General features: G+C 39.6%; 1 protein-coding gene across 1 annotated transcript; it reads left to right on the forward strand.

The window, feature by feature from the left end:
- The first annotated feature begins 11 nt into the window (after positions 1–11).
- Positions 12–27,702, forward strand: LOC128312622 (uncharacterized). Its single transcript, XM_053207256.1, has 3 exons — positions 12–2,396; positions 21,891–22,018; positions 25,392–27,702. Exon 3 carries the CDS (start codon positions 26,841–26,843, stop codon positions 27,462–27,464), a length of 624 nt encoding a protein of 207 aa, XP_053063231.1. The 5' UTR covers positions 12–2,396; positions 21,891–22,018; positions 25,392–26,840; the 3' UTR covers positions 27,465–27,702.
- Positions 27,703–27,987: the final 285 nt, after the last annotated feature.

The following is a 27,987-nucleotide window of genomic DNA, read 5'->3' on the forward strand; positions in this document are numbered from 1 at the left end:
ATTCATTCATTCATTCATTCAGAGAGACAGGGACAGTGCGAGTGTGGGAACAGCAGAGAGAGGGAGAGAAAATTCCAAGCAGGCTCTACGCTGCCAGCTGATGCAGGGCTTGAACTCCTGAAGCTGTGAGATGATGAGATCAGAGTTGGAAGCTCGAGCGACTGAGCCACCCAGGCGCCCCAGAAAATGTACTGTTAACCTGAATTATATTGTCCATTATTTTGACCATATAAAAGTTACCTTTTTAAATTATCCTATATGCAGGTATTCAGTATAAATTATGTCTTTGTAAATGTTGTGCCACTGAGTCTTAAAAATTTTTCAATGCTGCATGTAACTGAAATTGGACATGAAATCAGCCTTTGCAGTGTCCTTGAACTACAAAAATGTGGAACTGAGAGAAGGGACTCTACTACCATTTAATCTGGAAAACTTTAAAACAGCAAATGGCAACCATGAAGTATAGAAAAATAGGTGTACAAAAAATGCACCAAAGTATTTTTTTTTGTATGGTCAAGAGTGACATTCATTATACTTACTTATATTGTTTACTATTTATAAAACTACCAGCTATATGGGTTTTTGGGTTTTTTCCTGTTTTGGTTTTTCTATTAGGGTATATAATGACTGTATCGTGGAGATACTGAATTATTAGAGGTAATCCATTCTTTGAGCCTTCACGAGCAAATGCTTTTGTAAGTTTTCATAAGAAAGTCTGCTCTGCCGTTTAGGATCTTAGTAACTAAAGGTGGAATTGAGCACAGGATTCCTAGAAAAATGAAGTTGGGATATTGGCTAATAAAGAACATTATTTAAATTAATGTTTTTAAATGTTTCATGATAACAACACCCATAAGGTTTACCCAGTGGAAACTATCTACTTGGCTGAAGAAAAAAAGTTCTCAGGGGAGGCCACAAATACCAGTCCTATGCACAAGGTGATTAACTGTATCCTCTTTCCTCTTAACATTCTTTGGTACATGTTTTTTAAAAGGTCATTCTGGCCACTTTGAGAAAGAGTGGATGAAGGGAATCAAAACTAGAGGCCAAGTGGCCAAATGGGAAGCTGTTGGAGTAATCCGGGTGAGAGATGACAGTGGCATCAGGATTGAAGTAGTGGGGATGGAAAAAAATAAACATTAAGGGAGCCTTAGGAAGATATAGTGGTAAGACTTCATGATTGATCTGAAAAAGTGAGAGAATCAAATCTTAGTTCTAGGATTGTGGCTTAAGCATCTGAATGTATTTACTAAACTGGAACTTTGCAGGAGGACCAGGTTCTTCTAGTTTTTTGGGTATGGGGATAGGACGTGTTCTATCTGGTACCTGTGGGACCTCAAGTGGAGAGGTCAAAGTAAGCATTTGGATGCTTATATCTGGTGCTTGATAGGTTAGACCTGGAAACCGACAGTCCAGCATAGAGGTGATAATTGAAACAATTTCCTAGGTAGCTCATGTTGAAAGGGAAGAGAATGGAATCCTCCAGGATGGAATCCTGATGAACTCCAAAATGTAGCTTTTGCGACGTAGGGAGGGGCCTGTAAAGATTGCAGTAGTAGTAGAATTGGGAAAGAAAGGAGGAATATGGTGTTCAGGAAATAGCCAGTTTCATTCTGAGTTCAATTTGTAAGTTCTCAGTGTATTCTTCAATATCATTTTAATTTCTGTACCAGTTTTTCTGCAACTCTGCACTGTCCAAAATTGTTGCCACTGACTAGCCGCATGTAACTATTTAAAGTTAGATTAATTAAAACTAATTAAAATTTAACTTTAAGTCCTCAGTCACACTAGTAACATGAATTTATCAAAAACTATGTATGGTTGCAGACTAATGTATTAATGCAAATACAGAACATTTGTGTCATCAAAGAAAGTCTGTTGCACAGTAATTCTCATTTATAGCCACTGTCCATAATTAGTTTTCAACCCTAAAGCTTGGAGATTATACCAAGTGCTTGTTTTTAAGATTGGGTGGAGGGTGCCAGATAAGGAATGTTAAGGGCAACTCTTCATGGTCTTTCCAATAAATCTTATATGGTTGCTTAGTTAAATTTGATTCCCTTTAATCTTATCTCTAGAAATGTCACCTAAAGATTTAACCTATTTTTCTTTATTTAAAAAATTATTACCTGTTCTTTTCCATATTCTGATTATTAAATCAACCTGTTTATGGTGGTTTTTCTTCCCTTTAGCTGTTTAACTCTTTGTAGTTAATTTTTTGGAATAGATTAGAGTTGAAATAACTGGCAAGTTTTATACAATTTTTTTTTTCTTTTTTTTTTAATTTGAGAGAGAATTCCAAGCAGACTCCACATCCAGTGCGGGGCTTGATGCGGGGCTCGATCCCACGACTCCGGGATCATGACTTGAGCCAAAATCAGGACTGAACGACCCAGGTGCCCCATACATTTTTTTTTTTTTTAAACAAATCTTTGATTAAGGCTGGCTTACCTAGTCTAGCTAAAGAACTAGATTTTCATGATCTTAGCCCTGCTTATAAAAAGTAGACCCAGGAAGAGCATGTCTGTATTTGGGAAGGGCACAATTTTAAAATGCATACCAAAAAATTCTGACTTGCACACCATTATATAAAAACTTAGATTAAATTTAACTGATTAGATGATTGGTTCTTTAATGACTTATGTAGATTAAAGCAATGAAACTGTCAACTCTTAAACTGTTTTTAACTGAGATTTTTAAAAACTGGGTAATAATTTATCCTTTAAATTATAAGTGCATCAATGCCTAGTGAGAGAGCTAGTATATATATTAAAAATTACCTTCAAGATTAGGCATTGTGAATGTCCAAGTCTTTTTAAATATTTCATTTGATTGAATAACTATATCATTATTTAAATTTCCCTGTTGAGATTAGAGGTAAGAATATGAATGTTTGGATTTCTTTTTTAGTTTCTATTGCTAATTTTGAAAATTAGAAAACCTAATTTTAATGTAATTTATTCGAGAGGGAGTTTTAATGCTCACTGTTTAAGCATCTAAATGGTCATATTTTTTATGATGGAAGTAACACTCAGAATGCTTGGAGTTAGCCTTTTTAATATCTAGTGTAAAGATATATGCCATATATGTGAGTACATCTGTATTAATGTGAGAGTTAAAAGCATAATGATGAAAACATAAATGAAGTCTACTTTGTTTCAACTCAGGTGGGTGAACAATTTGTCAAGAGGTTCTCTGGTTTTTCTTGATTTGGAAGGTCACATTTTGCTGAATTAAAGATTCCTTGCATTTTGACTGGCACTGTTCTGGTGCAAAAGTGTTTATTGTATATCTTTCCTTGTCAAACACACACTACAGACAAATTTTCGCCATTGAGGAGGTCAGAATTTAATGGATTTCACACCTATTTTGAATAATCTACTTAAAAATTAAGAATAGCTGATTTCATTCAATTTTTCTGACCTCCAAAGCACCTTCTGTTACTGCTTAATAAAGGCATCCTAAGGCATTTGAGAGCATTGATTGCCATTTAAGAGTACCAATAGACTGGTTTATAGAGAAGAAAATATTAACGTGAGTTATGGATGAGCCTGGGTTTGGAATGATTACCATTTTCTTCTAAAATGTCTGGTGACTTACGTTTTCCTTCCGTGAACATCAGCATAGATGGAAGTAATCTACACTTTTTGGCTTTGATGTGAACTTCAAAAGAACACTGTACAATCAATTCTTCGAAGTAACCGCTAATTTATTCAGATTGTAGATGAAAACTAAAAGCAAAAGTTTTCTAGTTTTCTGCTTTTGTACGGTTATAACTTATTGGGCTACTTTTCACAGGGCATAATTAGTCTTAACCACATTCATTAAGTTTTCCCATGGATGAGATATCTGAGTGTTAGGGTTAACTTTTTTTCATTTTATATACATACACCCATGTACATATATGCGCTCTTCATGGAGGTTACATTTCTCCAACTTTTTGAAAGCACGTTTGAATATCATGTAGTAAATACCAGCTTTTAAAAACATTCTAAAATACACCAACTTTTCTACCAAGGAAAGTCTTTAAGTTCTAGGTTCAACAAGCGTTTGCTTGTACCTAAGTGCTTTTGGCAGTTATATAAATTTTCTCCACAATGTACTATTGTTTGTCCAAGACTGAATTTTAAAATAATTTGGAGTACTGGAATTCAATGGGCTATGAATTTCACTAAGGATTGTTAAGGTATTTTGAACCTTTAAAATCTTGACAACCTTGGTAATCATTTTTTCCACTTAATTGGTTTTGGTTAGGTTTTTTAAAGGATCATTTGTATATTATTTTAAGTAATTTCATTTTTCCCTTGCTGTTCCTTTGATTTTTATGTAAATCTGACTCCATTATCTTTATTTTCAAGATGATGGAATATCCAGGGTAATTGAATGAGTTATACACTAATACAGTATCATGTCAACATTGAAATTAGAGCCTGAGCCTTCTGACACCTTAGAATTCCTTCCTCCATTGTATGGCCACCCCATCTGGCTCACATCATCTACACTGCCCCGGGTGAAATCGGCTAACCAGGTGAAAGCCAACTCAAACAACACTTTTCCTCCGCTGCGAATCTTCTAATTTGAAAAGCCATATATTGTAACAGCCGTCAATTTGAACAATTTCTATTGAGTTCCACACTTCCTTCCTTTTCATCCTTTTAAACCACAAATGCAAGATATAAACTACAAGTAAAGTGTTTAACTTAAATCTACAATGTATACTTTATATACTTAACTGCTACTATTTTTGTGTGGGTGGGTAATCTTTCATACTGATTATACGTGAAATATTTGCTGATAAAACTTTTGGACAAAAGCAAGGATCAATGACTTTATATTTGAGGGTTCAAAGAAATCACATGAACCATTTCTGTCTTTCAGGTAGAGTGAGACACTACTTATTTTAAAGATAATCAAATCCAAAGACTTGTTAAGCCAACTAGCTAACAAGTAGTACAGTGACATTGGAGACTACCGCTGCTCGTTCAGTGTTCTTTTGACTTTATCATGTTGGCTTTGTAATATTGTATGCTTGGCTGTGAATGCATTTTCCTTTCTGAAGGTTCAGCTTTGGGAGAGACGTTTGGAGCTGTGTGAGTAGTAATTAAGAAAGGGGGCCTGCTACTTAGCCCTCCTGATCAGTTTTTTTTTTTTTTTTAATTTATAATGGTCTGTGCAGCATGTTTATTTTTATTTTTTTTTAACATTTATTTTTGAGAGAGGAGAGAGAGAATGAGCAGGGGAGGGACAGAGAGAGGGAGACTGAGAATCTGAAGCGGGCTCTGTATTGACAGCACAGGGCCTGATGTGGGGCTCAAACTTGCAAACTGTGAGCAATCATGAGCCGAAGTCAGACGCTCAACTGACTGAGCCACCCAGGCACCCCCTGGTCAGTTTAAATGAATTTAAGGGAACAGTGGAGTGACAGGTGTTCTAGGTTGTATTTACTTATCTAAGACCGTAGAAGCCAGATGGCCTATAAAGTATAGATCCAAATTAAGATTCTCATAGTTGCCTTTTGAGACATGGCTGATAAAGAATTCTGCACTCAAGTTCATTTGTTTTTATATCCTAGGCTTGGGTGTGAAGAAATGGTGTACTGTACATTCATTCAGCAAATATTTGAGCACTAAGATGCCAGGCATCTATCTAGGTGCAGAATATAATAGTCAACAAAACAGGTCATAGTAATGACACTTACATTCTAGTGAGGCAAGGCCAGTGGTAAGCAGTAAGTAAATTTTTTAGTCTGTTCAAGGTTGCTAAATGTTTTTAAAAAGCAAAAACAAACTTACGGTTTCTGGTCCAGCATATAAGGAGCTTGGAAGTTGTCACTCTGTCCTAACAATAAAGACAAAGCTTAACAAACTGAAAATCTTAAGATTTGTAAGAGAATTGAGGCCACAGGGCAACTAGTGCCCCTCAAACGGGAGAAATAGGTGGATACAGAGAATCACAATTACCTGAGCAGATGGCCATGAGCATGAATCTTCATGGAAACCAGTGTGGGGTTAGGAAAACCTAAATTGTAATACCCAAATTCCTAATAGCTCAGTGCGGACAAGTCTGAGAGTTAAAAAAAAAAAAAAAATCCTCGCAGCCCAAACTAAAGGGACCGGGTCCCCACACTTTTAAAGTTTTTGCCCCCAGAAGCCCTAGCAGGTTCTTACAGTGAAGACTGAAGAATAATTTCCTCATGTTTCCATTGTGGGAAGGGGAAAGGTGGCCATTTTGAAATCTACTGAGAGGATTTCTGTTCTGTTTTTTGAGAGAGCACATGAGTGGGGGAGAGGGAGAGAGAGAATCCCAAGCAGACTCCACACCCAGCTCAGAGCTGGACGCAGGGCTCCATCTCACGACCATGAGATCATGGCCTCAGCCAAAATCAAGGTTTGGACACTTAACTGAGCCACCCAGGTGCCTCTCACAGCATTTCCGTCCTTAACAAGCCCTGCCCTTAAGCGAAACTATTTTACCATAGTCTAACCTGCTGAAGATTTAGCCTATTTGACTTGGCTAAAAGTATTTCTTGAAGAGAAATACCCAACCACAGGCTCCTCTAGCTTTTCATGTGGGGGAATAGAAACATCCAACTGTAGCCTTCCTGTTCCACTGAAATGGTGGGGGTGGGAAAGGGGAAGACTAATAAGTATTTATCTCTTTGCACAGCCCGGGAGCACAGGCTCACTAAAAGACCTGCTCAGGACTATAGAACACTTCCCCTCCCCCAACATCCTATCACCACATCACCGAAGACCTATTTACATTGGTTCATTTCACTTGATACATCACGTCTGGCTTTCAACAAAAGCTTGCAAAGCATATTAAGTAGGAAAAAAATTTTTTTGAAGGGACAGAGCCACCACATATTAAGAGGGAAAAACTTTTCTTGAAGGGACACAGGCACCATGAGCACCAAACTGATATCACAGGAGGTTTGGAACTGTTAGATCAGGAATTTAAGATAACTGGTTAATATGCAAAGGGCTCAAATGGAAAAAGTGCACAACATGCACAAATAGAGGAATGTAAGCAGAGATGGGAATTCTAAGAATGAATTTTAAAATGCTAGAAGTAAAAACAATAACAAATGTCTTTGATGGACTCATTAGCAAATGACACAGCTGAGGAAGAAATCAGTGAGCTTGAAGTTCAGTAGAAACTACCCAAATGAAAGCAAGGAGAAAAACTAATTAGTTAACTAACTAAATAAAAAGTACGCAAGAACTATGAGGCAATTACAAAAGATATACATGTAATGGGAAAACTAGAAGAAGAGAGGAACAATATTTCAGCAATAATGATTGAGAATTAGATTTAATGTCAGACACCAAAGTACGGATTCCAGGGAGCTCCAAGAACACCAAGCAGAATAAATGCCCTCAAATCCATACTTAGGCATATCCTATTCAAATGGCAGAAAAATCAAAGATAAAATCTTGAAAGAAACCAGAGAGAAATAACATCTTACTCGTGGAGAAGCAAGAAGAATTATCTCAGACTTGTTTTTGAAGCCATGCAAGAAAAGAGTGAAGTAATTTAAGTGTGTAGGGTGGGGGGAGCACCAACCTAGGATTTTGTACCTTGTGAAGTTATCCTTTCAAAGGAAAACTATTTTCTCACACACACTAAGACTTAGGGAATTTGTCACCAGTAGACTTGCTTTACCAGAATTGCCGAAAGAAGTTCTTAAGAGAGAAGAGAGATGATATAGGTCAGAAACTTAATCTACATAAAGAAAAATCATTAAAGAATTAATGATGGTAAAATAGAATCATTTTTCTTTTTTTTTTTTAAATAATATTTATTTGGAGAGAGAGAAAGCATGCAGGGTTGGAAGGGCAGAGAGGGAAAGCATGACTGTCAGATCATGACCTGAGCCAGAATCAAGAGTGGGACATTAATGCCCTTAGAATAATTTTTCTTACTAATTGACCTAAAGGTAACAGTTTGTTCCAAATAATAACAACAATGTATTTGGTGAATATAGATTATAGATAAGTGAAATGAATGACCACAGCGTCGTAAGAGATGGGGGGATGAATTGAAAAATACTGTTATAAAGTGCTTACTCTACCAATAAGGTGATGTATGATTTGAAAGTGGACTTGGATTAGTTGTATATTGCAAACTCTAGGGAAACCACTAACAATGAAAAAATTACAGTTGATATGCTAAGAGAAGAGAGAAAATGGAATCCTATAAAATATTCAGTTCAAAGCACAGAAAGAAAAAATGTGGAAGGCAAAACAAGGTCAATGAATAAAAGATATTAATCCAACTATATCAATAATCACCTTAAGCATCAATGATGCAAATGCACCAATTAAAACTGTCACAGTACATAAAACAAGACCAACTATATGTTGCCTACAAGAAGTCATTTCTAAAGACATAGATTAAAAGGAAAAGGATGGAGGAAGATATACCATGCTAGCACTAATCAAAGTTGGAGTAGCTATATTAATTTCAGACAAAACAAACTTTAGAGGAAGGAAAATTATCAGTGATAAAAGGGCATTACAAAAGGTCAATTTTCTAAGAAGGCATAACAATATGTAGGTGCTTACCAATAGAGCATCAAGATATGTGAGGCAAAAACAGATTTAACTATAAGGAGAAACAGGTCAACCCACTATCTAGCTGGAAACTTCAGTACCCCTCTAACTCTAATGGACAGATTCAGCAGTCAGAAAATCAGTAAGAACATAGTTGAACTCAATTGCATCGACTGGAACAAACTGACGTCTATAGACTACTTCATTCAAGAGCAGAATACACATTTTTCTCAAGATCACCTGGAACAATCATGGAAATGGACCACATTATGGGCCATAAAATACACCTAAACAAATTTAAAGGAAAGCATACAAATATGTTTTCAGATCACAATGGAATTAAGCTACAAATCAATAACAAAGATGGTTAGACAATCTGAAAATACTGCACATTAAACACATTTCTGAATATTGAAAGAAATTTCAATAACAATTTTAAAATATTTTGAACAAAATAAAATGAAAATACAACTTCTCAAAATTTGTGGGATGTGGTAAAAGCAGTACCTAGAGAGAAATGTATAGCACTGAATGGATATATTAGAGAAAAGATCTGAAATCAGTCTAGCTTTCAACTTTGGAAAATGGGGTGGGGGGAGGATGGTCAAATTAAATCCAAAGTAGGTAGAAGAAAAGAAATAATAAAAATTAGCATAAATCAGTGAAAATAAAAACAGGAAATCAATAGAAACCGAACCAAAACCTGATTTGAAAAAATCAGTAAAATTGAGAAGACTCTACCAGGCTAACTAGAAAGAGAGACAAGCGGAGACACAGATTACAAATAGCAGAAATAAAAAAGAGGCCATCACCACAGTGTCCATGGATATTAAAAGGATAAAAAAGGAATATGATGAATAATTCTATGCCCACAAATTTGGTAACCTAAATTAAATATACCAATTCCCTGAGAGACACTATCTGCCAAAACTCACACAAGAAATAGTCTGAACAGGCCTATTTCTGTTAAAGAAATTGAATCAATAATCTTTCAAAACAGCACCAGTGCCAAATGGTTTCAATGGTGAATTCTACCAAACATTTAACTAAGATTAGATACCAATTCCCCACAGTCTCTTCCAAAAGATGGAATCAGAGAGAATACTTAAGTCATTCTATGAGGCCATCATTCTCTTAATACCAAAGCCAGACAAAGGCATTACAAGAAAACTTCAGACCATTATCTCTCATAAACAATGCAAAAATTCTTGGCAAAATATTAGCCATTTGAATAAAAAAATGTATAAAAAGTATAAAAAGAACTGTACACCATGACCAAATGGGATTTATTCCAGATATGTGAGGCTATTTTAACATTCCAAAATAAATACAATCATCATATCAATAGACTAAAGAAGCATCCAATGATTATATAAGTTATGGGAAAAGCATTTGATAAAATATCCCTTTATGAAAAATCTCAGCAAACTAGAAATAGAGGGTAACTTCCTCAACCTGATAACATTTACAAACAAAACAAAACAAAACAAAAACTGTACAGTTAACATACTAAAGAGTGAGAAACTAGAAACTTTTCTATTAAAAACAGGAGGCAAAATGTCTTGTCTCATTCTTTTTTTAGAATTATTAGAATTTAGAATTATGTTATTATGTTATTTAGAATTATGTTATTGCTAACGCAATAACAGAAGATAAGGAAATAAAAGTCATACAAACTGGGAAGGAAGAAATAAAACTGTTTGCAGATGACATGATTGTCTATGTAAAAAATGCAAAAGAATTGACCAAAAAAACCCTCCTAGATAGTAAATGATTATAGTAAGGTTACAGGATTCAAAGTTCATATACAAAAGTCAGTTGCTAGGGCGCCTGGGTGGCTTAGTTGGTTAAATGTCTGACTTCAGCTCAGGTCATGATCTCGAGGTTTGTTGCACTCTGTGCTGACAGCTCAGAGCCTGGAACCTTCTTCAGATCCTGTGTCTCCCTCCCTCTCTGCCCCTCCCCCACCCATGCTCTGTCTTTCTGTCTCTCAAAAATGAATAAACGTTAAAAACAAAAGTCAATTGCTAAAAAAAAAAAAAAAAAAAAAAAGCCAATTGCTTTCCTGTGTACTAGCAACAAGCAATTGAAATTTGAAATTAAAAACAATACCTTTTAACATTAGCACCCAAATAATGAAATACTTTGGTATAAATCTAACAAAATATGTATAAGATCTACATGGTAAAAAATACAAATCTCTGATGAGAGAAACCGGTAACTGAAAATGGACAGAGATTCTAGCGGGGGGCACCTGGGTGGCTCACTTGGTTAAGCTACCCACTCTTGATTTTGGCTCAGGTCATGATTTTATGGTTTGTGAGATCGAGCCCCCGTGCTGTCAGTGCAGAGCCTGCTTGGGATTCTCTTTCCCCCTCTTTCTCTGGCCCTACCCTGCCTATGTTCTCTCTTGCAAAATAAACAAACATTTTACAAAATGGGGAGAGATTCTATGTTCATCAGTCAAGATGTCAGTTCTTCCTCAACTTGATCTATAGCGTCAACACAATCCTGATCAAAATGTCATAAAATTATTTTGTGGATATTGACACACTGACTGTAAAATCTATGAGGAATGGCAAAAGACCCAAAATCTCTGACACAATATTGAAGGAGAAAGACAAAGTTGAGGATATACTACCTGATTTCAAGACTTAAATAATGCTGCGGTAATCAAGATTGTGTAGTATTAGTGAAAAAATAGACAAGTGAATGGAACTGAATAGACACCTCAGAAATAGATGCACACAGATATAGTTAATTGATATTTGACAAAGGAGCAAAGACAATTCAATGGAGAAAGGGTAGTCTTTTCAACAAATTCTGTTGGAGCAACCAGATATCCACATGTAAAAGAAAAAAACAGACCTTACACCTTTCACAAAAATTAACTCAAACCATATGCCTAGATGTAAAATACAAAACTATAAAACACATAGATGATAATACAGGAGACAATTTAGATGACCTTGGATCTGGTGTTGTGTTTATAGATACAATACCAAAGTCATGATCTATGAAGTAAATTCAGATTTCACTAAAATTAAAAAAATTCTGTTCTGTGAAATACACTGGCAAAAGAATGAGGAGTCACTAACTGGAAGAAAATAGTTGCAGAAGACTTATCCGATAAAGGACTTATCCAAAAAAAAAAAAAAAAATTACAAAGAACTCTTAAAATTCAACATTAAAAAACCCAACCTGGGGCGCCTGGGTGGCTCAGTTGGTTAAGCCTGTGACTTCAGCTCAGGTCATGATCTCGTGATTCGTGGGTTTGAGCCCCACGTTGGGCTCTGTGCTGACAGTGCAGCCTGCTTGGGATTCTCTCCTCCTCTCTCTCTGCCCCTCCCCCCCTCAAAATAAACTTAAAAATAAAAACCTAACCTCAGTAAAATATGGTCAAGAGATTTAAATACAACTCACCTAAGAAGATAAACATGGTAAATAAATATATCAAAAAAATGTCCAACATCATGTGTCATTAGGGAATTGCAAATATAAAATAACAAGATACCACTGCACACCTATTAGAATAGCTAAAATCCAAAACCCTGGTAACAAATGTGAGAATGTAGAGCAACAAGAATGCAAAATGGTGCAGACACTTTGGAAGACCATTTGGTAGTTTCTTATAAAACTAGACATACACTTGCAATCATGCTCCTAGGTGTTTACCCAAATGAGTTGAAATTATGGCCACACAAAAACCTGCACTCAGATGTTTGTGGGAGCCGTATTCATAATAGCCCAAACTTGGAAGAAAGTCAGATGTCCTCCGGGAGGTGAATGGATAAATTGTGGTACTTCCAGACAACGAAATATTCTGTGCCAAAAATAAATAAGCTATCAAGGCATGAAAAGACATGGAGGAACCCTAAATGCATATTGTTAAGTGTGATTCCAGCTGTATCACGTTCTGCAAAAGGCAAAACTATTGAGACAGTGAAAAGATCAGTGGTTGCCAAGGGCTTTGTGGGGATGACAAGAAGGAGCATGGAATTTTGAGGAGAGTGAAACTATTCTGTATGATACTATGATGGGGGGGGGATACATGTTATTATACATTTGTATCCGTACAACATACAACCAAGAGTGAACCCTAGTATGAAGTGTGGATTTTGGTGATAATGAGATGTCAGTGTTAGTTCATCATTGGTAACAAATGTATCAATGCAGTGCCCTGTTCTGATGGTTAGAAAGGCTGGGGGGGAGGGGGAGGGGGTGTACATACAATAGGACTCTACTTTCAGCTCAATTTCATGAACCTATAACTGCTCTAAAAAAATAAAGTCTAAAAAAAAAAGTGGAGGATCGGAAGAGGACAGAGAGTGCACAAATTACAAATGAGATTCATAGTGTTGCATTTAGTTGTAGTTTGGTGATTTGCATTGCTGTATAGCATTTCATCCTGGGGATATACCACAATTTATTTAACCATTATACTGTTGATAGATATTTGAATCGTTTCCAGTTTTGAGTTTCTATGAATATTTTTAAATGTGTCTTTTACTAAACAGATATATACATATCTGTTGAGTATATGCCTAAGAATGGAATTATTATTTATAGACAATACACATGATCAGCTTTAGTAGATACTGCTGAACAATTTTTCAAAGTGGTTGAATTAATGTACACATAAACCAGTATATGGATAAAAATTCCAGTAGCTCCACATTTTGCCTGACAGTATTATTTTTGTCATTTTAGCCATTCTGGTATGTTTATAGTTAGCCTCTCAAATTTTGAGACACCATTTTTTCCTCAGAAATTCGCTAGTTGTTATCTCTTCTGGGGATAAGCCAACTCCTTGCCTTTCCCAAGAAATTAAGACAGTACTCTGATGCCCCAAGTGGCAATAAGCAGCCTCAAGATATCAATTCTTTATGATTTTGCACCATTTGCTCGTGGCTGTGCAGGTGACTTATAAGCCCTAGCACGTGGTTATTGTGTAAGTCTCAGAGTTACCCTTGATAACATGTTAACATTCCCAGATCCTGCATATTGAATTCTGCCATGCTAGCAGTGAGCATGGTTTAGCCCCTCTTTAGCACATTAAAAAAAATCATTTTATATTGCAATCAATACTGTGAAAATCATGCCACTTTTAAAAGTTTCTTTCGTTTGGATATTGTCTATTAAAAGCTAATTAATTGCCTTCACCAAAATTCAGTCTTCAGATGGCCTTTCTGCATTTCTGTAGTATGTCTTTCTTATTTTAAAACGTTCACTACTTTTCCTCACCAGTAACATTCTTCTGGCGCATTACATTCTAACGTTGAGAAAAACAAGAAATACATATGTTGGTGATTGAGGGAAGATGTAAAAAATAGAACACAATGTAGTGAAGTCTCATTGTCAACAAGAGAGGATATTGAGGTGTTGGTGGAAAAGACGTGAGAGTTTGTCTGAGTTGGTCTGGCAAACCTGGCGTTGCTTCTACTGTTTTCCTTTAGATCTCTGGGTTACCTGACACCTACGTTAGTGTTGTCTGAGATTTACTGGAAACTCATTTTCTAGCCAAGTCTCTATGGATAGCTGCTTAGACATTCCAATCTGGTTCTCCAGTGCTCATGCATAGTGCTCCCTAGCATAATGAACTTTGTGCCAAGATCCATGTGAGGGGATGTGAGGACTCTTTCTCGTGCTCTTCCAGAGTTTTAGAAAACAGTGTCCTTAAACATGCATCATTACCAAATCACCTTCCACAAAACATCTTTTTGAGGGGAGGTCTCTTTCTACTCGGTGGCCTCTCTCGTGCTATTGGCAGCCTTTACTTCCCATCCTGTTTACCTCCTGTATGCCACTTATGTATAGGAGACTAGGACATAATTGGCAATATTAGTGATGATACATGTCATTAACCAGCCAAGACTATATGGTAGGCACTCTTTTAAACACTTAATATACATCATGTCATCTAATTCCCACCACAGGAAATAAACTCTATTATTCCCAGCTTACAGATGCTGAAACTGAGGTTCACAGAGGTTAAGTGATATCTGTGTGGGTGCAGAGGAAGAAAGTAGAGAAAGCTGATTCAAGTGCAGGTCTGTCTGTTTCAAAGGTGCCTAGAGTCTTAAATTTCCAGCTTAGATTTAGAAATTTAAGAAATAGACTTATGAGGATCACAGGTAACTTGTCTGTCAGCCGTGTGTGTGTGTGCGTGTGTGTGTGTGTGCACGTGCATGCCCGTGTGTGTTAAAAGATGCATATGAATGTTGTTGCACATAACCTTAGGGGTCAATGTAGATATGGTATGTGAGAATCACTGAAATAAAGAAAACTCAATCACCTCAATCTGAGTTAATTCAATGATATTCTCTGTTGCTCTGCCCCTGTCTCAACTTCATTTCTTCATCCCCGAATTAGAGATTTGAATACTCATAGCAGCACCTTCCCCTATATCTGGAAATGGAATTAGCTGGGATAGTGGGTAGGGCTCACAGTCTTTGTTTCTTGGAAGGTCTTTCTGCTATCATAAAGTATATTACAATATTGCAAAAAAAACAAAGCCCATTGGCAGCCAAAACTTTTAAATAAAAGGAGGTTTTAAATAGAGCAGAAAATACAGCTCGGGTTATGTATCTTATTATATGGCATTTGGTGGGGTCTGATGAGCGTTTGTACTTTGGTCTGGGCTTACCTTTGGACTTTCTTTCAGTCTGGTCGAGAACTTCCAGGTGTGGAGAACGAGGTGGCTTCCTGATTTTGAATTTCCCCACCATCCCGGAGCCCTCAATACCCCTCCCGAGCCTTTCATAAAACTTGCAAGACCAAATGAAACCACACACGACCCACATCCTCAGCATGACTCAAAGAAGACAAATTCGAAAGGCTTTTCCACCTCCAGCTGCTGCTGCAAGCCCGTGAGTGTGGGGAGTAGGGAGTGGGATGTTTAAGAAGCAGAGATAAATGTACCCCAGCAAGAGGAATTTCGACAGTAAATGCCCAAATACTGACTAGAAGTAAAGACTTGACAGGGCACCACATTTGCTACGGGGAAGATGACTTTCCAGAAACGAAGGAAGATCTGTCTGTGCACATTGAAAGGGCCCACTGGGTACCTGGGAAAATCGACCAGAACAACTGACTCAGAAACTATCACAAAACTATCAGACTTAAAGATTTAAAAAAACTTCTTGAAGCCTCTGGCCAAAGGATAATTTACAAAGACAAGAGGCTGAGAGACATCAGACTTCTCAAAAACAACATGCAAAGCACAGCAACAGTGAAGCCTCATGACCATCAAGAAATCTAGTGTCAGCCAAGATTAGTACATCCAGGAAAGCTGATTTCCAAGTATTAAGCCTACAAGTAGTGTTAGATGTGCAAGATCCTGAGTAATACCACCAATATGGGCCCCTTCTGAAGACTCTCCTAGATGGTGAGTACTATTTAGTCAAAAGATGACTGAAAAAAACAAACACCAACTGAGGATTTGGGATATTTAACTGTAGAGTTGAGATGGAAACAAGGATGGAGTGAGTGTAGAAGAATAATATGGGAGCATCAAATGTTCTAGCCAAGTAGAAAGAATGCAGTCCCCCAAAGGGGAGGAGATGCATATCAACAGCACAGTGAGACATTACCTCATACCCATGGGGATGGCTGTAGTAAAGACAGCTAGTAGTACCCATCGATGAGGATGTGAACAAACAGGAATGCTCAGATTGTTCCATAATGTGAAACGTAGGCTTCCTAGATGACCCAACAGTTCCACTCCTAGATATATACCCAAGGGAAATGAAAACATTTGTCTTCACAAAAACTTGTACATTAATGTTCATACAGCATTATTAATAATAGCTAAAAGTGGACATAATGAATCATCAACTAATGAATGAATAGAATGCGATGTACCCACAAAATGGAATGATGATTGTATTACAACATGGATGAGCACTGAAAACCTGCTAAATGAAGTAAGCCAGCCACAAAAGACCACAAATTATATGATTCCGTCTACATAAATGTCCAGTGCAGGCAAAACTCTAGAGACAGAAAGAACTCATGGTTGGTTGGGGCTGGGAGAAGCGGGGGAAATGGAAAGTGATTGCTAATGGGCATAGGATTTCTTTTTGGAGTTATGAAAATTTCCTAAAATTGATTGTGGGGATGCTTGTGCAGCTCTGTGGATATACTAAAAATCATTGAATTGTGTACTTTAGGTGGAATAGTTGTGTTATGTGAATTATATCTCAGTAAAATTGTTAAAAAGAGGGAGAGAGAGGAAAAGAGAATAAAATAATTGTTGTGTAGATAAGAGTTGAAAGATACCACTTAAAAGCAACATATCATATAATCAAAGGTTAGTAAGAAAAAAAAAACTAGGGCATTATAAAAATAGTATTAATACAAAGATAACCACTAGAAGAAAAAGACAAGCCTTCCTACACTTATTTTATTTTACATTTTATTGTATTGTATTGTTTATCTCATCTCATCTCATCTCATCTCATCTCATCTCATCTCATCTCATCTCATCTCATCTCATCTCATCTCAATCTTATGTAAGCTCTACACCCAGCATGGGGCTTGAACTCACGACCCTGATATCAAGAGTTGTATGCTCTACTGACCTAGCCAGTCAGGGGCCCTGGCCTTCCCAAATATCTAAAATTTTTAAAAAGCAAGAAAAGATAAAGTAGAGAAAGAAACACAATAAATGTAGTACAGAACTTACAAAATACTGTGACAGAGTTGAGACCAAACCTTAACACAATATGCTGTACTCTGTTTATTGTAACTCTTTGGAGATCCACAAACCATTGTAATATCATGTTTTTCATTCTTAAAGCAATTTTTGTCTTTTGAGGGGCAATAATCCCTTGTTGAAAATGTATGATATACATGAATAATAACCAGTTAGTAGATGCAACAGATGGAAAAAAAATCCCATTTACGTTAGTAAGAAGAAAAATAAAATAAGGGGTGCCTGGGTGGCTTAAGTTGGTTAAGTCCAACTCTTGATTTTGGCTCAGGTCATGATCTCATGATCTCATGGTCATGGGATTAAGCCTTGCAATGGGTTCTGTGCTGGGTATGGAGCCTGATTAAGATTCTCTCTATCCCTTTGCCCCTCTCTCCTGCCCTCTCCCTCTCTCTCCTTCTCAAAAAAAAAAAAAAAAAAAAAAAAAAAAAAAAAGAGTTCAAAAATACAGATACAGATGTATCTATGTATGACAAAAGATACTGAAATTTAACATGTGATACTGATGCATTGTATAGACAGACCAGTGGATTGGTGTAGAAAATTCAGAAATGCCTCACTTGCATATAAAAAACTAGTATGTGCTAAAGGTAGTGTCTCAAATCACTGGGGAAAATATGGTCTTCTAAATAAATGGTGTTGGGACAACCGGGCAGCCATTTGAAAAAGTTAACATTAGATCAGCCCTTCCGCCAGAAGCAAGAATGCCCTCCAAATGGATCAGAGATCTAAATGTAAAAATTAAAGCTATACAAGTAAGTAGGAGAAAACATGGGGGTTTCCTTTTTAATTGGGCATAGAGAAACCCTTTCCAACTATGACCACTTTGTCAACATTTGTTGCTGTTTTTTTGTTGAGCCATTATAGTGGCTGTGAAGTAGTAAATCATTGAGGGTTTGATTTGCATTTCACTAATGACTAATGTTGAAGATCTTTTCTTGTGTTTGTTGGCCATTTGCATATCTTTGGAGAAATGTCTATTCAAATCATAATCTATTTTAAAGTCTGGTTATTTGTTGTTAAGTTATAAATGTTCTTAAACACTCTAGATACTAGACTCTTATTTTCTTCTGCAAATATTTTCTTCTATTCCATGAGTTGTATTTCACTTTCTTGATACTGTCCTTTGGAACACAAAAGTTTTCAATTTTTAGAAAGTACAATTTATCTTTTTTTTTTTTTTTTTTTTGGTTGCTTATGCTTTAAGTATTGTATCTAAGATACCATTGCCTAATCTAAGGTCACAAAGATTAACACGTATGTTTTCTCCTAAGAGTGTTATAGTTTTAGCTCTTGCATTTAGGTCTTTGATCCATTTTGAGTTATTTTTTTATATAGCATGAGGTAGGTGTTCAAGTTCAATCTTTTGCTTGTGGAAATCCAGTTGTCCCAGCACCATATTTTGAAAAGACTATTCTTTTCCCCCTTTGATTGTCTCGGCACTGTTGTGGAAAATCAATGTATATAGATGTGTGGGTTTATTTATGGACTTTTGATTCTAGTCCACTGCTTCAATTATTGTCGCTTATAACAAGTTTTGAAGTCAGGAAGTCTGAGTCCTCCAACTTTTTCTTACTTTCCAAGATTGTTTTGGCCGTTCTGGGTCATTTTTATTTCCATGTGAATTTTAGGATCAGTTTATCACCTTCTGCTAAAAAGCCAGTTGTAGTTTTAATAAGGATTGCATTGGATCTGCAGATCATTTTGGTGAGTACTGTCACCTTAATATTTAGTCTCCCAGTATATGAACAGGTTGTCTTTCTGATATGGTCTACCTTGACGAGTATTCCTTGTGTACTTAAAAAGAGTATATCTTTTGTTCTATAAATGTCCATTTGATCCAATTGATTGATAGTTTTGTTTAGGACTTCTACATTTGATTATTAAGAGAGGAGTATGGAGCTTTCAAATTGTGGATTTTTCTATTTCTTCTTTCAACTTTATCAGTTTTTGCTTAACGTATTTGAAGTTCTTAAATGTGCATATACATTTAGGATTTTATTTTATTTTTTAAAGTTTATTTGTTTATTTTGAGAGAGAGACAGAGAGAGGGAGGGAGAATCCCAAACAGGCTCCATGCTGTAAGCCCAGAGCCTGACGGGGGCTTTATCTCATCATGAAATCATGATCTGAGCCAAGATCAAGAGTCAGATGCTTAACTGACTGAGCCACCCAGGTGCCCCTACACATTTAGGATTTTAATGTTTTCTTTTGTTTAGGGTTTTAATTTTTTCTTTCATTTTTTTAAGGCTTTTAATGTTTTCTTGATGTATCTACTGTGTTATCATTATGTAGTATCCTTCTTTATTCTGACAATTTCCCTTGTTCTGAAGCTGACCTTAATATTAATTTAGCTTCTTTAGCTTCATTTTGATTAGTGTTTATATTTGATTAATATTCTTTCTGATTGCATGGTATCTCCTCCAATCTTTTTACTTTTAATTTATCTATGTCATTACATTTAAATTGGGTTTCTTGTAGACAGAATCTAGTTGGGTCTTGTTTTATTTATCCTATTTAATGATCTCTTTTTACTGGGGGGCTTAGACTTTCTCTTTAATGTAATTATTTTTATTGGATTTAGGTTTACATTTTATTATTTGTTTTCTGTTTGTCACCTCAGTTTTTTGGTTCTGTTCCCTTTACTGTCTCTTTTGATTATCCAAATGCTTTTGTTTGTTTTGTTTTAATTTCTCTGTTCTATTTTTTGGTTATAATCCTTGCATTATTTTTCTAGTGGCTGTTCTAGAGATGGCAATATATGTGCCTAATCATTCATAGTCTTCTTAGACTTAATGCTTTACCATTTCAAATAAAATGTAGAAGCCTTACAACTATGTAAATTCTTTTATGTTCCCTCTTTATGTTATAATTGTCATATATATATAACAATTACTGGTGTTGAAAGCCCTGTCAGATATTGTAATTTTCATTTTAATATCAATAATAGTTTTTAAAAAATTTAATGCTTATTTTTGAGAGAGAGAGAGAGAGCAAGTGGGGAAGGGGCAGAGAGAGAGGGAGACACAGAAACCGAAGCAGGCTCCAGGCTCTGAGCTGTCAGCACAGAGCCTGATGTGGGGCTTGAACCCATGAACTGTGAGATCATGACCCGAGCCAAAGTCAGATGCTTAACTGACTGAGCCATCAAGCACCCCAACATCAATAACATTTTTAAAGAATGTTTGAAGAAAACTAGTCTGTTATTTTTGCCCAAGTGTTGTGGGTTGAATTATGTCCTTCAAGAAAAAGGATGCGGGGGTCCCAACCCTCCAGTACCTCAGACCGTGCCCTTATTTGGAGATAGAGATAGGATCTTTAATAGGCCATCAAGTGAAAATGAGGTCATTTGAGTAGGTCCCAGTCCAGTATGACTAGTATCCTTATCAAAAGGGGAAATTTGGACACACGACACACACAAGGAGATGATCACGTTGAGGATGAAGGAAGAGATCAGGGTGATGCATCTATAAGCCAAGGAGTGCCAAAGATTGCCAACAAACCACCAAAAGCTGGGCATAGCTCTCTCTCACAGCCCTCAGAAGGAACCAACCTTGCTGACCCCTTGATCTTGGACTTCTAGCCTCCAGAACTGTGAGACAAAACTTTTCTTTTGTTTAAGCCGCTCAGTGGGTAGTGCTTTGTTATGGTAGCCTTAGCAAACTAATACACCAAGTATTTCCTATTCCTGTTATTCTTCTTCCATTCCTTAAGTTCCAGATTGCCTTCTGGTATCATTGCCCTGCAGACCGAGCAACTTCCTCGAGTGTTTTTAGTGATCTATCTTCAAGTTCACTGACTCTTTCTTCTGTTATCACTCTTCTGCTGTTGAGCCTGTAATGGGCCGAGTAGTGTATCCCCCAAAATTCATGTTCATCTAGAACTTCAGAATGTGACCTTATTTGGAAATAGGGTCTTTGGAGATGTAATTAGTTAAGGATCTCAAGATAAAATCTTCCTAGATTTAGGATGGGCTCTACTTTCAATGACTAGTGTTTTTAAAAGAGAAAGTGCAGGGATATTTGGACACAGAGAGGCACAGAGGGAAGAAGGCCACAGGAAGGGGGAGCCAGAGGATGGAGTGATGCTCTCATAAGCCAAGGGGCCACCAAGAGCTGGAAAAGGCAAAGAAGAATCTCCCTAAAGCTTTCGGAGATAATGTGGCCCCGCTGACATGTCATTTCAGACTTCTAGCCTCTAAGACTGTGAGAGAATAACTGTTATTTTAAATCACCTCCTTTGTGGTCATTTGTTTTGGTAGTCCTAGAAAACAAATACAGAGGCCTTCCTGTGAGGTAATTTTTTTCTTTTTAATTCCAGATTGTGTATTCTTTAGCGTAAAATTTTACATTTGATCCCTTTTTGTAGTTCCTATTTTTCTGCTGATGACTTCTATCTTTTAATTTATTTCATGAGCATTTATCTTTACCTCTTGGCACATAGTCGTAACAGCAGCTTTAGATTATTTATTGGACAATTCTGACATCTCAGGTTAGGCATCTATTCATGATTTTCTTTCCTGATATATACCTGGTCCTTTGTATGTTGAGCAATTTGGGGTTATATCCTGCCCATTATATTACTCTGGGTCCTGTTAAAATCTGTTTTGTTTCTTTTCATAGGAAATCAACCTACTTGGTTTCAGAACACAGGTTTTGTCCCTCCTTCGATGGCCACTGTTTCCAAAATGAAGTGTTTGAAGCCTTTGCCATGCTACCTTCTGTTGGTCACATGCACGACCAGCTCACAGGTGAGCCTGGGTTTATGTCAGCCATATACACGCTTAGAGGATGCCTTCTCCCTTCTCTCTGGGTTTCCCTGCTACTGTCACTTGTGTGCTTCCAGGAAGCCCATTTCTGATTTTTCTGGTTAGAAAGATGGCTTTCTCTTGGAGTTTGTGAAATCATTTCCAGGGAACAGTGATAGCCAGGCCATCTCTTAAATAGGGTACGTGTGTGTGTGTGTGTGTGTGTGTGTGTGTGTGTTATGTTTAGGCACAATGTCTCCATGGTTTCTTTGAGTAAATGTGAAGGGTGTTTCACCTTACCTACCTAGATTAATGAATGTTAGTTTAAGAGTTATTAACACTGGTGACAGGTTATGGCCTTTATACCCAAGGCTCTAGCTCACCTCTTATCCCTGAGAATGAATTCTCATCACTTACCATAACTCATTCAAGGTTTGCTTTTCCTCATGCTTCTGGACAGAACAGGCGAGATAATCACCTGGATGTGGTGGGAAGGGACACTTATCTGTGAGGACTAACCTGGAGGACTGCGAGAGGTGATGATAAGGTTCCGGTGTGTGCACAGCTCTCCACAGTCACATTTTAGTGGAAACACAAACACGTCCTGCAGGGTTAGGCAGCAGCAAGGATCCAGGCAGGAGCCCATCCTTTTTGCGTACCCTGAAAGAAGAACTGATCGTGGCACAATCCTCTCTGCCTGGTCTGGGCCAGGGGCCCTTGCAGGGGCAGAAAGCACCTGGCTTAATCTTCTGGGGATGATGGTGGCATGGGCTAGTACTTTAGAAAAAGAGTTGGGGGCAGTGGTAGCACTTCGCACTTGACTTTGTGGGTTCAGCGGGACCGGTCTGGCAGTTAGTGATGAGACTCATGGAAGGGGGTAAATGAGGTAGCACCCTGTAACAGCACTCTTGTCGCTGATGCTTTTCTTTTGGCGTACGTTCACCTCCAATAACAGTGTGACTCCAAAAGGCTCCAGCACAGGTGCAAGAGAGCAGAGGAATTAAATAATGGCTCAGAGGGAGCAATAGAATTTTTTTCTAGTGACTGCCCTCCCTCCACCTCCAACATCAATAACGCAGTGACTTGACGGATGTTTGTAGTTCGCTGTAGCATTTGGTTCCAGCTGTGCACATGGCAAGGGCAGCAGTGGGAACATGGTGTTTCCCGCCTGCTCGTCACGTTCAGATGGGTGAGAACATGTGTTTAAGTATGGTCTGTGTGCGTGGGTGTGTGGCCTATGTTTGTGTGTCTAAACTTCTATTTGTGAGGATTATATCACAGCCTAGGTGCCCAAGCTAACGAGGCATGTAGTTTTTTTTTTTTTTTTTTTTTTTTTTAGTCAAGTCTGAAAGAAAGAAAGAAAGAAAGAACGAACAAGTAAGCTATTAATACTACCTCCTACCCAGTTTCCTCACTCCCTTAGATGAAGTCAACGTACATTTTTGGTGTTGCCTGACACTTTAATTACAGATGTAAATTCAGGACAAACAGATCATTTAGCTTAAGCAGCTTTCATTTATTGGTAAATTGCCTAGCTGACAGTTATAAATAGAACATCTCTCACTGTTTCCATTTTTTTTGTTTTTAGGAGAAAAAAATCTATAGAGAGGTAATAAGAGAGAGAGAGACACAGAATATGAGAGAATCCTAAAATGAACCACCCCTATACTGAATCCTATCCCTGAACTAGTTAGGATACCTCAACTAAATCCTGATTTTGGGAAGAAATGCTAGCCACCTTAGGCACCTTCTTCTGGGCCTTTTATGTCTTGGATAGTATAATCGAAAGTAATACCCATTCATTCACTAATTCTTTCATTCAGTCATCACAGAAACATTTATCAAATATCTATGCCTGTGTGTCTTACATTTTGGTATTACTGGATTCCCCAGGTATTCATTAAAAACATAAGTACTACTGTAGTCCTGTTGAATCTCCAAGGGGTAGGTCCCAGAAACCTGAGTTTTGGAAAGGCTGTTTTATGTTCTAGGAATGCAAAGGTGAACAGAACAGTCCTTCCCCCTTACTATGCCATCATTCAAGTGAACAGGTGAGCTAGTGCAATAAAAGTTCACCCAAGCCATGGAAGAAATATGCATAGGCGCCCATGAGACAGAGTGGTGACCTCCACCAAGGAGAGGACACAACTCCAGGCTGGCACCATCAGGTAGTGCCACATTGGCCCTCCATCAGTCATGGGGAAATGTTCAGTATTGTGTAGAGTGTGCCTAACGCTTTCTCCAATGCAGCAGCATCAGGTGTGGAATGAAGGGATGCGTCTGGCCCTCTACTGTCCTGCCCTCACAGCGACAAGCAGACTAGGAGGACAGGGGTATAGGGAGGATCTGACAGCTCGCCAACGCTTTCATTTCTGATGAGCCTCTTGGAGGTTTCTCTTTGTCAGTGTGGTAGAGGACGGACACCCTCAGAAAGATAGTTAGAAAGCTCACTGGGCTTATAGTCAGGAAACTCCAAGTCCAGATCTGACCCTTACCCTGGGCATCTACTTAACCTCTTTCAGCCTTGTTTTCTCCATCTGTAAAGTCGGGTAATGTCTACATTGCAGAGTTGTTTTTGGAATTATATAAAAAATATGTAGTACATAAACTGCTCAGCATTGTGCCAGGCAGGGGGTTAGTGCTAATGAAAAGTATTTATTTTTATTAATAGTAGCAATCGCAACGGACCCCCACAGGTGACTCCTTGGCCACGAAAAGTCAACCTCCATATTACAGTGGCTCTCAACCATTCTGCCTCAGATCCCTGAGGACTGTGTCACCCTCCTGGCTGTCCCACCAGGGCAGTGATTTTTAATCTGGGGCACTTCTTTGTAGCTTAGGTTGGCCTCATCAAAGTCCTCAGGTCATTTGGACACTCTCTTCCTGCCCCCCGCTGGGATTTACTGCTTAGAGCGGTGAGTCTTGAGTGTGTGTGTGTTAGCATCTGCCGAGCAACTTTGTTAAAATACACATGCTGCATCCCACCACAGCCCTGATGAATCATAACTTCCCTGGTGGAGCATTGATAAATGTATTTTACATTCCCGGGCAATGCTGATATACAGGCCTGGTTAAGAACTATTATCTTTGTGGATGTCTCTCTGCTTAATGCTGTCTCATTCAGCTAGCACAGCACTAAAAATTCTAGCAAAAAATAATGGTGTCCACTTGGCTTTTCAAAGCTCAGATAGACAGACACTGTGTGTCCAACAAAGGAGGTGATAAGGTGCATGTATAAGAGGAAGAACTTGGCACATGAGGGCCCTGTACACAGCCCTGCCTATGATCATACTAGGTACTTAACAAAAGACAGCCCTTGTTGTTTATTGGTCTCAGAGACCTTAGTTCCTTGAAACACCTGTTTTCATTCTAGTAGAAGACTCTAAACCTAGGAATTGCGGAACTCACTGGCTATTTGGGAAGCATTTAGAAAATGGGACAAGAGGTGTCGTACACAGGCTGGCAGCAGAGATCCAGAAAGGAAAGCACCGTGGCCTCTGTTTTCATTTTCCTTTTTGCTTCTGAAATGAGACAGGGAGAGCATGATATTAGCAGCTGGTGCGGACATGGACAGTGATGGCTGTCCCATACTCACTCCCCGAGTGTGAACAACACTGTGAGCCCCAGACTGCCTCAGGCTTTGCTTTTGTCTTTCTTATCATTCATACTTGAAGTCAGGGGCTCCTGGTCACTGTGCAAAAATGAGTATAATCACATTTCCAGCCGAGCTTACTGCAATGCTTCTGCCTCGCCATGCGACTCAGAGCCGAGATTTGAGTAGATGGGAAGTGAGGGACTCAACAGAGGGAGGAAATTCTGTCTTTTCAGCCCACAGAAGAGGGCATTTTTGGCCCCTGAGAATTAAGACTGGTGGAGAAGTTCACCCAACTGGATCAGAGATTGGGAGATAAAGGTACTGAAGTCAAATGAGACATCTGTGAAGTACTTTCAAAAAATAAAGACTTCATGACAATGTATGGCAAGAGCTTCAATAACTATCACTGGTGCAGGCTCTCAACGACGGTTGGGGCTGAACTCCACGCTCAAGGTCCTTAATTTGTCCTTAGCCCCCAGCCAGACCTGCACCCTGCCAAGCAGAGAGGTGATCTGTTTGATCTGGAACTTCCAACTTTGGTGACTACATATTCTGCTTTATCGGGTCCTTAAATAAAGGCAACTTTTCTTTAACTTTTCTGTTAATCTCTCCTGTTAACAGCTCCTATCGCCCTGGGCTTACCCTTAAACTGCCTGCCTATTAGAAAAGTGCAGACAGCCCAATACAAGCTGATACTCTAGCAATTGTTAAGATCTATTGTAGGACATCCAGCATGCTGAGAAAAACTAGCCATTCACCTCACTCCATGCTATTCCTATCAGAAACAACGTGGAAAATATTCTCTTCTTTTGGCCAGCACTCCCCTCCTTAACAGAAAGATGATGTGTCTGCGTCTGAAACGGGGGCGAGATGGGGTGGAGTATAGCTTTCCTGCCTCTAGAAAGACAAACTCATTCACAGCAGGCCAGAACTGGTCAATCATTAGGGCAGGGTCCAGGCCTCTCATATTTGCGGGAACAGTGGGCTGTGTCAGTCCAGCATGGAATGCCAGTCCTGGCCTCTGAGCCTGCTAAGCCCTTCCCGGCGTGACTTTACCAGGTGAACTCCCACTCCCGACACACAAGTACATGCTTTAGGAAGATTTCTTCAACGTGGCAAAGTGCACTTTAAAATCTGGGTTCTCCTTTCCCGAGCTCGGACCCAAACTTATCCTGAAATAGGAGAAGGCACTGTAGGCAAAGACTGCAGAGGCGAAAGAAAGCGCCCGGCATGGCAGCGGTGACGACGGGTTGCCAGCAGGTGTCAGTGCGCCCTCGCTCAGTCGTGGCGCGCGGCCTCCGCCGCCAAGACCCCTCCTCACCGCGTTCTAAGGAGGTGCGGTCCAGACCCGCGACGGCCGGGTGTCCCGCAGACTACTCTGCGGCTAGAACCACAGGTGGCCTCCTCTTCCCCAAGCGGAGCTCCGGACTCGGGCGGGTCCCGCTTCCCGGGGGTGCTTCCCATTCCGCAGCTGGGGTTCGATCCGAACCTGTGCCTGCCTTTCTCACCAGAACCCCACTCGCCTCGCCGCCAGGAGCACTTGCGGTCGAGGGTGGCCTGGCCCAGGACCAGCGTGCTACGGATGCTACTTGTACCCGTGGCGGCTTCTCCCGATTCGGGCCCGGGTCCCCAACTCTCTTTCCTCCCAGGACCCAGCTGGATGGGGAGCACTCCCGGGTTCCCGCTTTCTGTTCCGCGGGCCCGGAGCTGCGCGGCCAATTCCCAGCAGGGGCCGCTTCCACTCCCGGGGCACGCTCTTTAAACCCCTCGCTCACGGTACCCGCCTCTCCAAAGCGCCCGTCCCGCCAGGGGGGCAAGCGCTCCTCAAGGTCCCGCGCGGGGCGCGGGCGCTAGACCCGCGGAGGGGAGGCGCAAGGGGCGGGGGAGGGTCGGTTTCCCACGTGGGGGCTGACGCCGGCTGCTCGGCAACGCTGGCTTGATCCTGGGGCTATAAAACCAGTCCACGGTGAGCGCGGCGGAGCAGCAGAGGCTCTGGCTTCGGTGCAGACGCCCAGCAGCCGGAGCGCTGCCGCCCGGCCACCCCCAGCAGCTTCTCCCCCTAGCCCCGCGTTCCTGCCCCAACTCACGGTGCCCTCGGACCCCGGCCCGTCCGGCTGGGCTGCGGCCAGCGCCCGCAGCTCGCTGGGCCAACGCCCAGAAGACCCTCTGCCTCGGCCGCGGCTCCCGGCGGGCCGGTCGCCCACCTGCCCCGGCCCACCTGAGGACGGGGGCGTCTTCATGCGGTCCGCACAGCGCTCTCCCCGCCGCCGTCGCCGCCCCAGAGCTCCGCGCGCTGCGACCCAGCCCCAGCTGGGCACGCAACTTTGGAAGTCCGGCGGCGCTCCGAGAGGCGGTAGAGTCCGCACGCTGGCCCCAG

The sequence above is a fragment of the Acinonyx jubatus genome, chromosome D2 (genome assembly GCF_027475565.1).
Source record: "Acinonyx jubatus isolate Ajub_Pintada_27869175 chromosome D2, VMU_Ajub_asm_v1.0, whole genome shotgun sequence".
NCBI classification, from domain to species: Eukaryota; Metazoa; Chordata; class Mammalia; order Carnivora; family Felidae; genus Acinonyx; species Acinonyx jubatus.

What these genes read in the sequence shown, in the direction of transcription:
- LOC128312622 (XM_053207256.1), top strand. Translation starts at nt 26,841, where the DNA reads ATGGCAGCGGTGACGACGGGTTGCCAGCAGGTGTCAGTGCGCCCTCGC.